Raw genomic sequence first — 17,597 nt, forward strand, 5'->3', positions numbered from 1 at the left:
ACAAAAACAATTGATAACTTTTTTTATACGGTCTTTTTTAATCTGTTCATTCGGGCATTTTAATTTGGAAAATTACAAAAAGTGAAAATGGGGACCGACTTTCGGAGGGAGTGGGTCAAAAACACCGTCATGTTATGGGTTGTTAAACAAAGAAGTGGTATTTTTCTTTGACTATAAACATATTGCAGCTATTTTTGAAGGACTTAAGAGGAACAATTATCCACAAATCTGTTTTTGAAGGTGGTAGACAATGGTACAGTGAAAACATCTTGTCGAAGTATCTCCAACCGTTATCAAGTGTAAACTGACAGCAATTTTTTTTTTTTTTGGTAAGGTGAGGAAATGCTCTTTTACGCACACCCAGCTTGAGCTGGGTAGCGTGGGACTCTCCTAGATAGGAATACCCACTAAACCACTCACCAAGCAAGGTGAGTGGTTTAGTCACTCAACAATCAAAAATCAAAATGATTTCTCAGGCTTTTACAGACAATAACATGAGAGCAAGGTGAGAGAACCACAAAGTCAATAAGAACGACCAATTCAACTCCCAAAACACCCTCTAAACACTGAGAAAAACAAAGTAGCTTTTAGACTTTGACCTAGTCGAATTAATACTGTACAGGGATAATAGAAAAATGTGTGAAAGCCAAAATCAGCTTTAAAAAAGACAAAATAAAGGACAGGCACAAAAAATAAATATAACAAAAATCATCGGGGTAGAATCAATTATTTTAGCCAAGGCTCCTATTTCCAATGGATAATAATCACCAGTGAAATTAGTCTAGAATACATGAAATTGCTCTACATTTTTTAATCTAATCATGATTCTCATATGAAATGAAACATACTAAATAAAATAGACCAATATAACAATGTTTACTCAAATATTTTGGAATCAAGAAACCGTTAAACCCCCTTATGATATCAGTCGTAGCTTGTCACTGGAAATGCACCCTAATGCCAATCCCATTTAGCCTAATGTCACCTGTCAAAAGGTTACTGCTGTCAAAATCATATGTTTTTTATTTTCTTTTACTGTCACTCAAATTCCAATATCATATCATATCACTGGAATTAACAATTTTATTATGGAGAGGTTAAATTATAACATATAAATTAGACCTATTTGCGTTATACCTCCTAATACAAAATATGTCGGAAGACAGAGAAGCGAGACGAGAGGCTCGTAGAAGGAAAATTTTGGAAAATTCCGAAAACAGGCTGCAAAAAATCACAGGAGTCCAAAATCGTATTAGCACTTTCGATATTGATGGTAAAAAACTACTTAAACTGTTGCTTTTTAAAATATTTTTTTATTATTTTAGGGTATAAGAGCCCCCAAACTCCCAATGAACCAGACGGAATCCCCTTGACAAATGGGAGTACTTCCCGAGACTCTTCGTCACACCTACAAGATGTTTTAATAAAAAACTCCATTTTAGGTCAAGTAAATAATGTTAATAGCCCTAAAGTGAATCTTTTCGCTAACAGGATTTCCATTATATTTTGCCTTGCCATTCTCCATAATTGCTTCTTAGCCATTTTCAACATCAAACAAATATTTATTTCAATCCTATGTTTTGAAGCAATAGACATATTATTTTATAGTGAACACAAACCTACCCCCTTTCTTATAAAGGCGCTCGCATTAATTAAAGTGAATATACCAAAAAGGCAAGTGGTTTTGGCGGTGAGATGTTTCAATTTATTAAAGACATTTTTTGAGGATGTACTGTTGTATTTTTTTTTCTTTATTTGCATATTTTTTGTTCTATGTTGGCTTTCGCAAGAAAAAATAACATTTGTATCATGACTTATTGTGTAATTAATATAAATTTATTGGGATTGTTTTTTTTTTGTATTTCTTAACCCATTTAAGCTGGATCACAATAAAATTTTAGTAGAGGAAAACAGACGGTCAGCAAGAGGACAGATGAATGTAGTAGCTGTGAAATGGTGCAAGAAACATTATCTTAAATGTACATTTATCAAAAATCATTGAAGGTAAGTATGAAAGAAATTCCTGTCCTATGTATAGAAATTCACATAGAATCCAAAAATGTAGTAAAATAATGTGTCGATTAATAATATGATGTCAATTATATTAATCAGTACCTATATATTTAATTATTATAGAAAATAATGTAGCTCTTCATAAATTTCTATGAAAATTAATGTATCACAGTCACATCTTTCTTTCTTTCACATGCTATATTTTGTCGAAGTGATATCAAGAGTTCTGTTCAGAGTGGCATTAAATAAAGTAATTTGAATCATCTTGATAGACAACATCCTCAGAATATAACCACTCGGAGAAGATGAAATAAAATGTACCTCTACAAACACAAAAACATAGTTTATTAGTAGAAAATTGAAAGATTTAATGATAAAAACTAATAATTGCGACTTAAAACTTAAACCACTTTTTTAGTTTATTCACCAGTTTCGCACTTTTCGAGTCTCTATTTACAGCACTACTTTCCGCCTCCTCTCTCCGATTTTCCATAGAAACATTTATAGGATCTTTAAAAGTTTCTATTACTTTTATATCATCAGTGCCTTCATTTCCCGAGGCAGATCCATGAAGACACTCGTACCCCTATTGTGGATTCTTTTTTTTAGAACTCTCCTTGACATTAAGTGTCTTGGCTCTCACTAGATGACTCTTGCCCATGTTTATCATCTTTTGCTCCCATTTCTTCAACTCCTTGTCGTAAGCGTCTTTATGCTTTAAGTATTGTACGTGGTACTGTTCCTTTTCTACTTCAGGCATTTCTGCCCATTTTTTTTTAAGGTCAGTTATCACTTCTATAATATTCCTTTGGCCAATAAGATGGGGTTGAGCGAACAAGCCAAATGATGTAAGAGGTTTCAAGGGTTTTCCCATTTCCTTCATCTCTTTCTTCAACTTCCTCTTTTTTTTTTCTTCCTTCGCATCCGATTCGATTTCTTTTATTTTCTCTTCTTGTTCTGGAGTGAGGTGAGCATTATAATCTAAGAGCTCTTGGTCATATTGCTGCCTTAGTTGTAAAGCCTCTTGTTCATATTTGGTTTTTTCTGACGGTGCTAATTCTCGCCATTGGGCAGCGAGGATCTTTATTGCCTCAGTATTGGGTACAGTGGGATTTTCTTTTAAGAGAATGGGGCGTTTCTCGACTATAAACTTAAAATAGCCTGTAAGAGGTTTTTTCGGTTTTTTAGGGATGACCACCGTTGATTGGGAATCTGTTTTAAGACCCAGGAATGGTTGTTGAGGCACAATGATGTGATTGAATCTTGAAAAGAGTCTCAATTATATTTTTGTGTTTAAGTTTTTGCACGTTATTTATTGAGGTGAATAAAGTACCTATTCTTACCTGTTATTTAAAATTAACTTGCCGCCGCCATTCCAAAGCAAACAGCTTCGCAATAAAAAATTCTGAGCCGCCATTTCGATCGGCAGCCCGTAATTGAGTGAATTAAATTGCTTTTGTAATTTAAACAATAAAAAAAAAAGTATAAAAGTATGATTTTTGTTCTAAAAATTCAATTTCTGGATAAATGTTTAATTTAGGTTATGTTGCACTCGTCCGCGTCGCTGTCATTAACGTCAACGTCAAATTATTTAGATGTTGCCAAGTAGTGCTGTTTATTAAGCCTAGGGCAAATGGGAGTACTAAAAAAAAGAGATAGCTATAACTACGTCACGTGACTCAACATTTCCTTTTTAAGACGTTCGCGGTGCCCTTCAAATGACATTTCGTACGTGATATTTGGTCGGTGCGCATCGTTGTGTGTTGGTTTTTCAGGTAAAATTGTACCTTTTTAATAATTTTTTTTTTAACAAATATATTCAATTGTTTGTCGCCGTCTCGATTGTTTGCTGAAATCATCTGGTTTTTATCATTTTTCAAAGCGTAAATTTCCGTTTACCGGCTTGGGTTTCGTGACGTGGTTAATATGGCTGTTAGTTTGGATGCCCGGGCGTGAATATTCCTATTATTATTTAATCACACACACTTTTATTTGGAACACTTTAAAATTTTATTTAATTAATTTGAAAGTAAAGTTGTTCATTATTGGGGGACTTTTCTTGAGGGCAAAGGTTGACCTTAAACGACCTTCAAAACTAGCCCTATTAAGAACAATAATCAAGTAAGCCAAGCCTACTACTGCTTACTTCATTTATCAAGTAAGATTTAATTTGAAACCCTTTTTAAGCATAGAGATTTTAATAATTAATTTTGAAATGCAGTACCTATATTGTATAAGTACACACCTATTTTTTATTATCTAATATAATTAACTTACAAGTCATCTAATCCTCTAAATGGATTTAACTTCTTCAAGAGCATTAAATTCTCAATAATTTCTTTTATTTATTGGAATCAATATTTTGATTTGACCTCTTTTAATAAATGTATAATCCAGTCTTTTCTTTTAGACTTAATAAACTTAAAATCTCATCAACGACATGTCAAAAATCGGTATCAACGGATTCGGTCGTATCGGCCGTCTCGTCTTGAGGGCTGCGGTAGAAAAGGGGGCTCAAGTGGTCGCCGTCAACGACCCCTTTATTAGCGTCGACTACATGGTCTACCTCTTCAAATACGACTCGACCCATGGAAAATTCAAGGGCACAGTTGGCGTGGAAGGTGGCAATTTGGTCGTCAACGGAAACCCTATCCAAGTTTTCCAAGAGAAGGACCCTAAGGTGTGGCTTGCTTGTTGCTGCTTATGGAAACAACCCTGTTTGTTAATTTGCTTTTTATCATAGAACATCCCATGGGGCAAAGCTGGTGCCGAGTACATTGTAGAATCCACAGGGGTGTTCACCACTATTGAGAAGGCTTCCGCCCATTTGGAGGGAGGCGCGAAGAAGGTTATTATTTCCGCTCCTTCTGCCGATGCACCCATGTATGTTGTCGGTGTCAATTTGGACAAGTACAACCCAGCTGACAAAGTAAGAATCTTGTTTATTTTTACTTGTAAATGCAGCAAACCAGAACCTAATTTATTATATTGGGCGGCAAGCATTTCATGAGCAAAAAATTCCTATTGATCCGAAAAAGAATTAATCCAAGGGCAATAATTTTAAGTATTAGTATTTACTTGGTTTTAGTAGGCCTATGGTTATGAAATTTGGTATTCAGATGAGACAATGAATGAACAAAGACATGCTTGATTTTTAAAAAATGGTCAAATTTCAACCCCAACATTGACTTCACATGATGCTTTTTATCGACTGAGCCTCATTTGATGACTCTTTTTTACCACCATCCTATAACTGATTTGTTTATATTGTTTATAAATAATACTCTCGCATAATGATTGAGGCACATTAAAAGAATCATAATAAATTGTTAGGTAATCTCCAATGCCTCGTGCACCACCAACTGTTTGGCCCCGTTGGCGAAAGTGATCCACGACAATTTCGAGATCGTCGAGGGTCTGATGACGACCGTGCACGCCACCACCGCCACCCAAAAAACGGTCGATGGCCCGTCGGGCAAATTGTGGAGGGACGGACGCGGGGCCCAGCAGAACATCATCCCGGCGTCGACCGGTGCCGCGAAAGCGGTCGGTAAAGTCATTCCCGCCTTGAACGGCAAATTGACCGGGATGGCGTTCAGGGTGCCGGTGGCCAACGTTTCGGTCGTCGATTTGACCGTGAGATTGGGCAAAGGCGCCACCTACGACCAGATCACCGCCAAAGTCAAGGAGGCCGCGGAAGGACCGTTGAAGGGCATCTTGGGGTACACCGACGAACAAGTCGTCTCCTCCGATTTCATCGGGGACAATCACAGTTCGGTGTTCGATGCCGCGGCCGGGATCTCCCTCAATAACAATTTCGTCAAGTTGATCTCGTGGTACGACAACGAATACGGGTACTCGAACCGCGTCGTCGACTTGATCAAGTACATCCAAACTAAGGATTAAGGGAAATCAACACCACCACCAGCACCCATTTTAGATATTTAAGTTGAAGCAAAAATTTACTTTCTCCTTACCAAAAAAAAAACATGGTTCTTCTCGGTTTTTACGGAAAACCTCGAATTAGTTAGGCCTCATGATTTTTTTTGTAGTATTTTTATTTGATTATTTATTGATGTAATAGCAAATGAAGAAATAAATGTGTTATTACAAGTCATAAACTGTTTTATTTTTGAAAAATCACTCTTGATTCTGTTCAAATATTTTTTAAATCACTGGACACGCATATGTGGGAATCCCCATCGTGTGAGCAGCACTAAAATGTCTATTGAACAATTCCAAAAAAAAACATAAATCCTATACCATAAAAAATCGGTTGACGTACCAGCGAATGAATAAATAGTGACCAAAAATGTCTGGGTATAACTAATATTTTATCGACGTCATACTTTGGTATGTCAAATGACTATCCAATAGTCTACAAATAAACAACCCAAAGGTGTATAAAAAAATGTAAGAAATTCCTCACGAACATTGGCAAGCGTTTGTCCGCTATAAACATTCGTGAGTAATTCTTCAACCCTTTAAATCATTCATATTTTCAAATGCGTTATAAACTTTGCTTTTTAAATACCCCCAAAGGAAAAAATCTAGTCGTGTAAGTCTGGTGACCGTGCGGGCCATTCAATTGCACCACTCCTCCACATCCCTGGAAACTGTTCATTGAGCTGTTTTCGAATCACAGTGCCATCTTGTTTTCGTTTAGTATTCCAACACAAAAATAGTTGGATTCAATGAACTGTTTCTCAAGTACCATGCATTTTTACTGGCAAATCTCCTGAACTTGTATCTATTTTTTTCGCGAAATAAGATGGAAATTTGTTTGCCATTTAAAATAATGTGTGACAATATGAGGCAACCATTTGACCTACCAAACTTAAGTTGATAAAATGTCTTATGCGACCACACATTTTGCGAATAGAAATTCGCTTATACGTCAACCAATTTTCTTTTTTTTTTTCGGTTCGGTTAGATAGGAGATTGAATAAAAGGCATGTAATGTAACATATATGAATGCCAAATAGATATTCTGGGCATATGCAGCATGCAATGTATTTGTGCTGCATTTTACGAAAATTGCTCCTGATTACTGACAAGGCTTCCAGCAGGAACTTGGTGGGAAAGAAGATACTTGTTATGGGTTCGTATGTTCAGGGCTATCTTCCACTTTTAAAACGGCTCACCAAGGGTAAATACGATATAAACAGCCAAAATATCGAAAAAATCACTATTGAAAACATGCTAGACAGCAGTTTACCCTATTGCCGTCGGTTTACCAAAGACGACTATGTATTTTTGTTTATTTGTTCACAAGAGCTAGATGAATGCGGCATTAAAGAAAAAATAAGACTATTTGAGCATACGAATCTTGCATTGATTGGCCCAATGCCATTACCTAATCGTCCTACATTTAATAACATTATTGCATCCCATAACCTGACACTCCACAAATGCATTCAAGGTGCACCTACAGCCATCTTCATACCTCTGCTCTCACCTTCTCCTAAACAGCTGGTGGCTGAATACCTAGTAAACTGTCTTGCTCTTAATGACGGTAGGATCCACTCACTGGAGGTCCCTCTTAATCCCAACATCCAGATATCATCAAGCAGAAATCCGTCAGTCGTGGAATTAATGCACAAATTTTTTATTGGCCCTTCAGATTCCAAAGGAGTCAAGGTAGCCCCAAATTCGAAGTTCTCGTTAATGTTACTATATGTACAATCTCTCCGTAATAAAACAGGTGAACTTTATCTACTTTTGAATGAACTAAAGGAACCTAATATTATCCTCCTCACAGACATTGGCTTAAAGTGAACGAAATGATGTACATTAGTAACTATGTAGTGATTTCTAGCTTTTGTAGAACTGAATTATGTCATGGAGGATGTATGATCTTAGCTGGCAAAAGTTTTTTAACGGAAAGCACTTTTCAAAAAGACGAGTAGTTAACGAGGGTTAAAATTATACTAAAAACTTGTATTTTTAAATATAATTTTAACCCTGTAACTCTGTCTCTTTAGGATTAGGTGAAGCTTTGTTTATAACAATATTTTGTTCAAACAATAAAGCATATTTGAATTTGATTTAATTACTTTATCACAACTGCTTCACAGTTCCATGACAAGAAACTTAAAATCATAACGACAAAATATAATTTAATAAAAGTTCTTATTTTATGCTACTTCGTTGAATCAATCAGACAAACACATCTAAAGTCCATACTTTAAACTGTCTTTGACCATACTACCTATACTATATAACTACCATAATTGGCAATGTCAATCACAGCAGCAGACAAAATGAGTGAAATAAAATTAAAAAAACTGTTACCATAATACTAATAATTACTGTTGTTGATATAAAAAATACAAAAAATATCGTCAGCTCACTCATCTTTAGGTCTTTCATTTTTTTTCAGTTCACTGATCTTGGACAAAAGAATTTTACCAATATCGTAGTAATGCGTTTTTCCATCCAGGATCTTAGAATCTGAAATATTTGTGCATTAAATGAAATTTCGCAATGTGCCAATCATTACCTTCATAAAAGACCAATTCGCACATGGAAGACATATTGGTGCGCTCCAAAATTTCCTCCAGGGTTAAATAGAATTGCAGGAGAATGTCGTTTATGTGTCTATTGTAAAATTCTAATAAAATAAAAATTACAAATTTTATTTTAATTGTCAATTGAGTGATTACCTGCGTGTGCGGTAGAATGTTTAATAACTTCCTGAAATGTCTTCAGAGGTGTCGCATATTCCGCACAAACCCATATTTTTTTTGGAAAATTATTCCCACCCTCACTTTGGTACAAACGCATGTACGGATTCTGAATAGAATATACTGAATTTTTGTAAATCCGATCTCGCACCCCCGCCACTGTAATTTTCTTTTCCAATAAAGACTGAAAAATCAGACATTTTTATGATGATAATCGAATGTTGATGACGGACACGACAGACTTTTCTCATTTCCATTATGCGGGACACATCATCAATCTGCTCATGGCATGTCAATGACTTTGGGATTAAAATAAAAATTTTGTACATGGCGAAATTTATATTTTCGTTCGATTCATACACTTGCATCATGTCTTTTAGTGTATGACCAGGTTCTCCTAAAAAATATTGTAATATAATAATATTAGAATAGAATTGGTAAATAATATATGCATAAATTTACCAATTCTATTTAAAATATAGTTCAAATAGCCATAGAAAAAGGAATATGCCATTCCAGAGCCATAGTCGAGTCCATCATTTTTTGCTATCAATAGAGAGTCATTAATAGGGAAATCATTCTAAAACAGTTAAACTTTAAATTTTTCAGCTTCATAAAGTATATAAAGACTGACCAATCCCAATAAGTGATGTAAAAAGAATAACACCCAAACACTGGTCCATGGAATACACCTGATCGATTGAGCTAAAGATAGAATTCCATAACCTGAGGCATAAACCATACAGAGTACTATAAGTATTATGGCTTTATATTGAAAAGAAAATGCTGCATGAAATAGTTTTTGTTTATCATTCTTATATATTGAAACTAAATGTTTTCTTTCATATAAGAGGAGCAGCAATCTATAAAAGGTGATGTAACATATGATGTAGAACAGGATTACAGCTGAATAGAAACCTGAGAAGAGAGAATTTTATATAAGTTTCCATTTAATGGTGAAACAAAACTCACCTAAAAATTCAGCAAAATCACCAGCAAATTGGAAACAATAGTGAACTGAAAATGCAAAATTGTTTAAACTATTATTTTGTAAAAATGCATTAATGAATGTTACCCAATAAAAGTAGCACAATAATAAGAGCAAAACTGGGCATCAAAGAATTTCTTTCTTTTGGTATTGTTTCTGGCATATACCACTTGTTGCCCCGTTTGATAACACATAACTTATAGAAAAAAAATAAGTATTCACATTTTCATAATAATATTTATATACCTACCTTCTTAACTTTATTAGTTTCAAGAATTAAATTCTCCATAACTTGATTACCTGCACTTTTTACTGCACTGGTATACTGGAAAGACTTATCTCAAAAAGGAAATTTGAGAACTAATAAATTATAATATAATCTCACATCCGATTTAAAAATTTGATGCATATTGAACAATTCAAGGTTACATAATATAAATAGGTTTTGAAAATTCTAGGAATTATGGATAATTTGCAACAAAGTAAAGATAGTTTGAAATTTTGCATTGTTTATACCTATGTAAGGGTCCATTAGTTTAATAAACAATAAAAAATACAATAAGAGTAAAAAAAAAGGAAAATAATAATCAATTACTTCTTTAAATACTTAAATAAACATAAATATTCTTTATTTCAATTAATATTGTACAAAGGATGGCATATATTTTCTAGTTGGGTGAGCACTAAAATTTGAGGTTATGTCGTTGGTGCCAGGCTTGGACTTTCCATAAAGCGCATCTTCTTAAGTTGCCGGATATTGACAAAAATTTCCTAGATTTTTACTTTAACTCCCTTAAAATAAAAAAGAATCAAAATGATGTACATACAGTGCAGTACAAAAGTTACGAATTATCAACTTCAAATAATACTTATTTATTTTTAATTTGATATAAAAAAAAAATTGAATTCAATGTTGGGTGGCATTAATTTGGTAAAAATCTCGAGACCTGGCAACGCCGCGTAACGTTCAATTCAAATAAGTTTTTATCAGTTTGAGGTTATGTCAAAAATCCAATCCGTAATTGAAAACAATGCAGAGGTTATGCCAAAATTCAATAAATACCGAATTAAAATGTCCAATAATCCCGTTTTAAGTGCGAAACAGCAAAAGGGGACTCTTGCAGCAAAAAAAACCAAAACGAAAGAGACTATAAGGAACGTATTGGTGGCACCATATATAAAATATTGGTAAATAATTAATATAAAAACTTGGTTTTACATTCGTTTACACTGGAAAAAATAACTATTTTTAGGCCTCTCATATGCCAGGGGGTCGATTATGAGCACCTCATATCAATCTTGGGGTCTTACTTGGAAATGACACGACCTTCTATGTCAATACGGATTCCATGGAAAGAATTAAGAAAAGTTCCGAAAGCTGAAAGAAAAGCTTTGAAAATGCCTCCAGAATATGCAGGAATAATTGATAAGATACCAGAAGGAGAAAAGTAAGTGGTTTTATTTATTGTTTATAGAAAAAATCACACCAGTTTACATTCTAAATGAATTGCCGATGTTACCATGAAAAACAAACTAAAATACTCTTAAAATTAAATATAAAATGAAGAGGAAAAATTCAAATTGTTAATACTCCCAATCAAGCTTACTAAAAAACGACTTTTATTTTTAGAACTTTCATCATAGGGGTAAATGACATAAACAAAACTCTACAAAAGTATCCGAATACCATCAAAGCAATTTTAATCACTTCAGACGTGCAGCCTCCTCTAATGGTCGAACACCTCATCGATCAAAGTGTTTTACATCATATCCCCGTCCTCATAATTCAATCGCTTAGAAAACTTTTAAAAGAAAAACATGGTTTGGGTAGTATCGCAATTGCTTTGACAGATAACCCCCAAAATACGAGTTTGTTAAATATAATTGGGGAAATTTACCAATACTTTCCTGTTTCTGAAAATCATATTAATTATAAAAGAGCTTTTGCAAAATCATGTGATACTATTTCAGTAGAAAATGATAATAATAATAATAATAATGAACTGGAGTTAGAGAGTGAAAAGTTGCATCTGTGTCGAAATGGTGCAGGTAAAAGATGCTTTATACCTGGACAAAGTCAAAAAGTTGAAAAGAATTTACAAGTTGACTCAATAGACTTTTTAGCATTTAGTGAAACAAGGGATAAACCACATGATATTTGTTTAACTGTTGAGGATGATGAGATTATTGTGATACCTGATACACCAATGGCAAAAAAATGTTCGGAAAAGAGAAAGTTGAATTCTTCTCCCCTACCAAAAGCTTATAAATCATTGTCAGTTAAGAAGATAAAAGGAAACACTAATAGGAACAAGAGAAAAATTGATGACATGAAGAATAGAGTTAAGAAAAAGACAAAAAAAAGGAGTAAATAAATAAGACTAAGTATTAGACAAACTTGTTTTTCTAAAATATATTTATTCAAACATAAATTATCTTTTTGTTTTTTTTTATTCAAAAACATATACTATATCTATGGAGGGGGGGGCACTGTCATGCATAAACCACATGTTCGCTCGCACATATAAAGGTACATCATGGAGAAATGAATATTAAACTTATTATTTAATTTAATTATTAAACTTATTATATATTAAACATACTTTTAATTACTCTATGCCCCCCTCATTTCCGTATAACAGAGCGTGACTATTTGAACTTTGTGTTTCCTGAGATATGGATTGGTAGAGCAGGGCCCAATACCATGGCCTCCACGCTCCTCGGACTACAATCCTCTGGATTTTTTTTTCTGGGGTTATGTAAAAAGCCTCGTTTAATAATCCTTCGCTTGAGGTCCTAAGGCAAAGAATTATTGATGCCTTTGAATCTATGAGAAGACGAATGGAGGCTTCTATTGCAGCGGGGGGTGCGCATTTCGAGCACTTATAAAAAAAAATATTTGTTTCTCGGAAGTTTATTGTTTATTTAAAAAATTATTAATTATTATGTTAATAAATGTTAAATAATTTTTTAATTAATTTTTGTATTTTTATAAACCGTCATTCTTTAATGTAAATAGTTGTTCATCAATTTATTGAAAAAACCTCAATAACAAAGTTTCAACAATAGCAAAACCAGTCTACCTATTTATTGTTAAATGTCGTGCTGCTTAAAAATGTCCTAAAACAAATAGTCGTAGCCTACTACTTAATATTATCTATTTAAATTTTAATTATTACGTTATTGGTAGCCTTTTATTAATCGGTGATTTTCTCAAAAACTATTCGTATTATCAAAAAAATGCAAGAGACATAAAATTTAGATTTTTGTATGGCCCATATTCTGGTGTAGCTTAGTTTTTAAAAAAATGTATGCGTACATAAAATTTTGGCCGTCAAAAGTGTGCACCCCCTCAGTTTACCCCTTAAAATTAGTTTTACGCCTTTTTTAAGATAAAAAGTAAATAGACCGCCTAAAATAACGGGGGTATTCCAAATTTCGTTAAATTTGATGCAAAACTGTAGACACAGTTTTAAAATATCGATTTTTTTTACACTTCTTGCGATAGCTGTAGCTTGAAGGGGGTGCATTTTAGGACACATGTTTATAGGAAAAAAAAGTCTTATTTTGACCTCAGGAATACGCCCTTAAAATATATGTAGTGAATTTTGAAACACCCTGTATATTTAAATAGAATACACATATTTTATTTAAGTATAACAACTATATTATCTGCCATCAACCATGAATTGCATGCACCAAAAGTGAATTAATTAAAACTTCAAAACGATTGCAAAATGTTTCCAATTATTACCAATTATTAACATTACACATATACAAATAATGACGCAAGATTGTTCAATCCGGTTGTACCGGCAATTTTTTCCTGAAAGCGTAGTTATCTGAACTCACGTAGACCAAACCGAATGCCCTGAAAACGTTTACACCTTTAAAATTTACATCAGAGGACGTCACGAAAATCGTAAAACGGTTCCCGTTATATCGGCCGATCCTACTATTTTAATATACGTCACTGTTCCTCCGACGTTTCCAGACAAAGAGAGCGAGAGAGTCAGTCTGCCTCTTCATTGATCGGTTTCTCTTTCGCTCTCTCCCGCTCGCTCTTACAGGTCGATGACAGTTAGGGGTCACCTTCAGGAGCCCCTATAAGCAGGAGCGTGTAGGTGCACATTGTCACTACGACGAGGAGTTCGCGTTTGCCGCCTTTTATTATTTATTTATTTATCTCATGTGATTTTATGTGTCGCGTGTTTTTTTAAAGTGTATCAAGGTAAGTTTAAGAAAATTTTGTTTATTTTATTTAATTATACTAATTTTATAATTTTTTTATAAATGGCTTTAAAAAAAAATTCATTGCACATGATTGATACTTTAGTAACATGTAAATAAAAAAAAACCACTAAAATAAATATTCAGTTGATAGGAAATTCCCATTAACTTACATGTAAATGAAATATCACTATAAAAAAATTACTCAGACTACATATAAAAAGGCTAATCTACATATCCATCACGATTTCGAATTTATGAATAAGTGTTAAAAGCAAGATCCCAGTAATAACTTCTACTGGAATATCTTTCTATTATTTACTCTTTTAACGGTTTTATTGATAACATATGTGGAGGACACTGATAGTTTGTATGGGCTAAATACACGCCCTATTCTTACATTTTTTCACCAATTTAAATTAACATTTATTTCAGAATCAATAGGATGAAAGTTGAAAAAGAAGTTGAATCAAATGGGGGTTTTCGTCAAGGTAAGTTTGCAACATTTTCGTTTTATTTTTATCCATTTTTTCAGATATAAAATCGCTGCATACAATAATTACGTTTCATTTCTGTTCTATTTTCGTTTCCGTGATGATCGCATATATTTCAGTTTTTATTTGGAACGAGTTTCTACTTTAATTTGAAAAACTGATTGGTTTATCCTTTATTTTTGTATTGGCTCAAAAATGCTTAAAACTTAAAAAAATCAAGACCAATGGTTGTTATTGTCTCTCTCTCTTTTTTTTTCAGGAAAAGTCCTAACGAGATACGTCATATGCATTTTAGGGTCAATCGGACTGGGCATCGCTTACGGGCTCAAAGTTAATTTCCATGTAGCGATAGTCAGTATGGTAAATCATACAGCTGTAAATGCAGAAAGTCAAGCTGAGATCTCTGAGGTTTGTTTCGTTTAGATTTAATAGTTTTTTTTCTAATGTACATAAACAAACCTAAACGCGACTGGGCAGATTTGCTTAAAAACGATAAACCAGATACAGTATAGATAATGTTATGATAACAAAAGAAAGATTTTAAACAGATTAAAGAAATCAGGTCACAAGGACAATAATTTTAAATGCATAATAAAGTCTTTTAAATTATGTGTCCTATTTTTAACGTTAACAGCCGATTCAATTGAAATATATTTAGAACGGACATTGTTTTATTTATTTTTTTTTTTTTTGTTATGTAGGACGGGCCATTTATATGGGACAAATTTGTACAAGGCCTTCTACTAAGTTCATACTTTTGGGGGTACATCGTGGCCGAGTTGCCCGGGGGCCAATTGGCCGAAAATTTCAGCGCCAAGTGGGTCATGTTTTTCGCCATCGCCAGTAACGTCGCGGGCGCCCTTTTCACCCCTCTGGGCGCTAAATTGCACTACTCAGTGTTAATCGTTTTGCGAGTTATTCAAGGTCAGTTATAATTTTTCAGTTATTTCAAAAAGTTATTTTTTTGCGGTAAAAAGGCATCGGTGGCGGAGTAACATTTCCTGGAATGCACTGCGTTTTGGCTCATTGGGCGCCGCCGAATGAAAGAAGTGTCATGAGTACCATTGTGTATGCCGGTACTGCTTTAGGGACTGTTGTAAGTACATACATGATAAATACGATTTTATATTATTAGTCAATTTGTTATACGATCGTTGATCAATCTAGAAGTGGCAAATATTAATAATAACATGACCCCAATTGGATTTTTTTTTCTTAGACAATGATGCTTTTGTCAGGCTTGATAGCAACTAATTTGGGTTGGGAATATGTGTTCTACATTGAAGGAGGTGTCTGCGCCATTTGGTTACCTCTATGGTTTGTCTTAGCAGCGGATTCTCCGGTGTCCCAGCGATTTATTAGTCTAGAGGAGAGGAAGTTTATCGTCACTTCTTTGGATGATGGAAAGGAGCATAAACACGTAAGAACAGACTCTCTCCACATGCAAATGGAAACAAACAACAGTAATTTCAGCTAAAAATGCCATGGAAAGCCGCGATGTTGTCGCCATCGTTCCTCGCCATTCTGGTGGCGCACACCTGCAGCAACTGGGGCTGGTACATGGTACTGGTTGAGCTGCCTCTCTATATGAAAACCGTATTGAAGTTCAGTATGGCCAATAACGCTTTTTTGACGGCTCTACCTTTTTTGACTATGTGGTTCTTTTCTATGGCGTTCAGTAAACTTATGGACCACTTAAGAACCACAGGGGTGAGTACCATTTTGAATTAAAAAATTCTTATTATTCTTTTTCGCTTCTATTCCCTTGAAACAATTTGCCATCATAAGATTGTGTTTCAGCCAGTAACTTGCTCTAAACCATACCCAACACATACAGGGTGTTCCTTAAAGACGTGCTAGTATATGTCCTAAACGTCTTAACTTTTGAGATACAGGGTGTTAAAGTTTAAAAAAAAAGATCGGCTTTTTAATAATAACTTAAACAATATTGTAAACATTTTTTTAAAATTTGGTGTATGTATTTTATGCATCAAGACTCGTAATTTTCATAAATTATAATAAATTTTTTTAAACTACTTGAGGGTGGCTTACACCCCTTCAACCACTGAAAAAACGTGCGTGGGTGACTGTAAAAATTTAATTTTCGTTTCTGATTCTGTTGCTATAACTTCCATGACGTTTAATAATTTCAGAAAATAACAACGACCACGGCACGAAAAATAGCGACGGGGGTGGCGAGTTTAGGCCCGATGATTTGCTTCATTTGTCTCGGTTATTTCGAGGATAAAACGGCCGGCGTGACGTTGATGACGTTGGCGGTGACGTTCATCGGCGCGATGTTTTGCGGGTTCCTCTCGAACCACATCGACATTTCGCCAAATTTTGCCGGAACCCTCGTTGCCGTCACGAACACCGTAGCAACGATCCCGGGCATCGCTGTACCGTTTGTCGTTAGCGCCTTAACCGAACACGACGTTAGTATGATGTGGTTCATTTTCCATAAGGTGCGTCAAGTTTTGTTTTTTTCTTACAGGAATCTTTAGCCTCCTGGAGAATACTATTCTGGATTACGGTGACCTTGTACGCAATAGAATTTATTGTATTTGTAATATGGGGCTCTGGAGAGGAGCAACCGTGGAACAATCCCTCGTCATCGAAAAAGCTTGGGGAAAATGAACCCCTTAAACCCGCCAGCTTGCAGCCAACTAAATAAACTTAGATCTCATTTTATTTGTCAATGACTATACTGCAATTGTTGTGTTATCTTTTTTAGAGTTTAAATAAACCTCTTAAAGAATGCTTTAAAATATACATAAAACATATTTTTTAACATTTTCCAAGCATTTATGTCAAAATAACCCAACTTTGCATTGCCATAGATTAAAATTAGCTTTAAATTTAATTTTAAGATGTATTTTGTTTAAATTATATTATTTTAAACAAAAAATGAGATAGTTTATTTTAAAAATTAAGGAAAGTTACATTCTACATGGATTCATCCTCTAATTCTATAATTACATACAGATATTATATGATAATGAGATAAAACTAGAGTCAGTTCAATGAAGTAAAGTTCACAATAATATGCTATTAAAGCAAAGTAAACTGTTTTGCTCAACCCAACAGCAAAATTTCTCTAAAATTTTTTTTTAAAAAGCATTGTTATATGTTTCTCGAATTTAAGTTACCTATCAATAACCAGACCTAGAAACTTTTTTTTTTTTT

The 17,597-nt window shown here is 34.1% G+C and overlaps 5 protein-coding genes and 1 long non-coding RNA gene across 8 annotated transcripts; 4 read left to right on the forward strand and 2 right to left on the reverse strand.

The window, feature by feature from the left end:
- The first annotated feature begins 1,026 nt into the window (after window positions 1-1,026).
- Window positions 1,027-1,850, forward strand: LOC126746738 (uncharacterized). The gene is made up of 2 exons (XR_007663971.1): window positions 1,027-1,273; window positions 1,326-1,850. It is a non-coding gene; the product is annotated as an uncharacterized LOC126746738 (long non-coding RNA).
- A 487-nt stretch (window positions 1,851-2,337) lies between these two features.
- LOC126746737 (transcription factor A, mitochondrial-like) lies at window positions 2,338-3,588 on the reverse strand. Its single transcript, XM_050455067.1, has 2 exons — window positions 3,357-3,588; window positions 2,338-3,275 (listed from the first exon to the last, which is right to left on the reverse strand). Exons 1-2 carry the CDS (start codon window positions 3,428-3,430, stop codon window positions 2,600-2,602), a joined length of 750 nt encoding a protein of 249 aa, XP_050311024.1. The 5' UTR covers window positions 3,431-3,588; the 3' UTR covers window positions 2,338-2,599.
- Window positions 3,589-3,623: 35 nt separating this feature from the next.
- Window positions 3,624-6,134, forward strand: LOC126746736 (glyceraldehyde-3-phosphate dehydrogenase 2). Of its 2 annotated transcripts, none has more exons than XM_050455065.1 (4): window positions 3,624-3,788; window positions 4,424-4,693; window positions 4,757-4,942; window positions 5,347-6,134. In XM_050455065.1, the coding sequence occupies exons 2-4, from the start codon at window positions 4,454-4,456 to the stop codon at window positions 5,917-5,919; spliced, it is 999 nt and encodes a 332-aa protein (XP_050311022.1). In that variant the 5' UTR covers window positions 3,624-3,788; window positions 4,424-4,453; the 3' UTR covers window positions 5,920-6,134. The 2 variants fall into 2 exon arrangements, with proteins under 2 accessions (XP_050311022.1, XP_050311023.1); XM_050455066.1 differs by lacking the exon at window positions 3,624-3,788 and adding an exon at window positions 4,149-4,171.
- A 1,911-nt stretch (window positions 6,135-8,045) lies between these two features.
- LOC126746968 (stimulator of interferon genes protein) lies at window positions 8,046-10,336 on the reverse strand. 2 transcript variants are annotated; one of them, XM_050455392.1, is made up of 9 exons: window positions 9,938-10,335; window positions 9,775-9,883; window positions 9,672-9,716; window positions 9,334-9,617; window positions 9,162-9,279; window positions 8,942-9,096; window positions 8,679-8,883; window positions 8,516-8,626; window positions 8,046-8,466 (listed from the first exon to the last, which is right to left on the reverse strand). In XM_050455392.1, exons 1-9 carry the CDS (start codon window positions 9,974-9,976, stop codon window positions 8,363-8,365), a joined length of 1,170 nt encoding a protein of 389 aa, XP_050311349.1. In that variant the 5' UTR covers window positions 9,977-10,335; the 3' UTR covers window positions 8,046-8,362. The 2 variants fall into 2 exon arrangements, with proteins under 2 accessions (XP_050311349.1, XP_050311350.1); XM_050455393.1 differs by lacking the exon at window positions 9,672-9,716 and having other exon boundaries at window positions 9,938-10,336.
- A 347-nt stretch (window positions 10,337-10,683) lies between these two features.
- LOC126746969 (uncharacterized) lies at window positions 10,684-12,119 on the forward strand. Its single transcript, XM_050455395.1, has 3 exons — window positions 10,684-10,875; window positions 10,941-11,135; window positions 11,318-12,119. Exons 1-3 carry the CDS (start codon window positions 10,688-10,690, stop codon window positions 12,060-12,062), a joined length of 1,128 nt encoding a protein of 375 aa, XP_050311352.1. The 5' UTR covers window positions 10,684-10,687; the 3' UTR covers window positions 12,063-12,119.
- Window positions 12,120-13,559: 1,440 nt separating this feature from the next.
- LOC126746976 (sialin) lies at window positions 13,560-17,274 on the forward strand. Its single transcript, XM_050455400.1, has 9 exons — window positions 13,560-13,918; window positions 14,353-14,408; window positions 14,671-14,819; window positions 15,113-15,335; window positions 15,389-15,507; window positions 15,631-15,831; window positions 15,885-16,121; window positions 16,565-16,846; window positions 16,906-17,274. The coding sequence occupies exons 2-9, from the start codon at window positions 14,363-14,365 to the stop codon at window positions 17,083-17,085; spliced, it is 1,437 nt and encodes a 478-aa protein (XP_050311357.1). The 5' UTR covers window positions 13,560-13,918; window positions 14,353-14,362; the 3' UTR covers window positions 17,086-17,274.
- Window positions 17,275-17,597: the final 323 nt, after the last annotated feature.

This window comes from Anthonomus grandis, chromosome 18 (genome assembly GCF_022605725.1).
Source record: "Anthonomus grandis grandis chromosome 18, icAntGran1.3, whole genome shotgun sequence".
In the NCBI taxonomy this organism is placed as follows: Eukaryota; Metazoa; Arthropoda; class Insecta; order Coleoptera; family Curculionidae; genus Anthonomus; species Anthonomus grandis.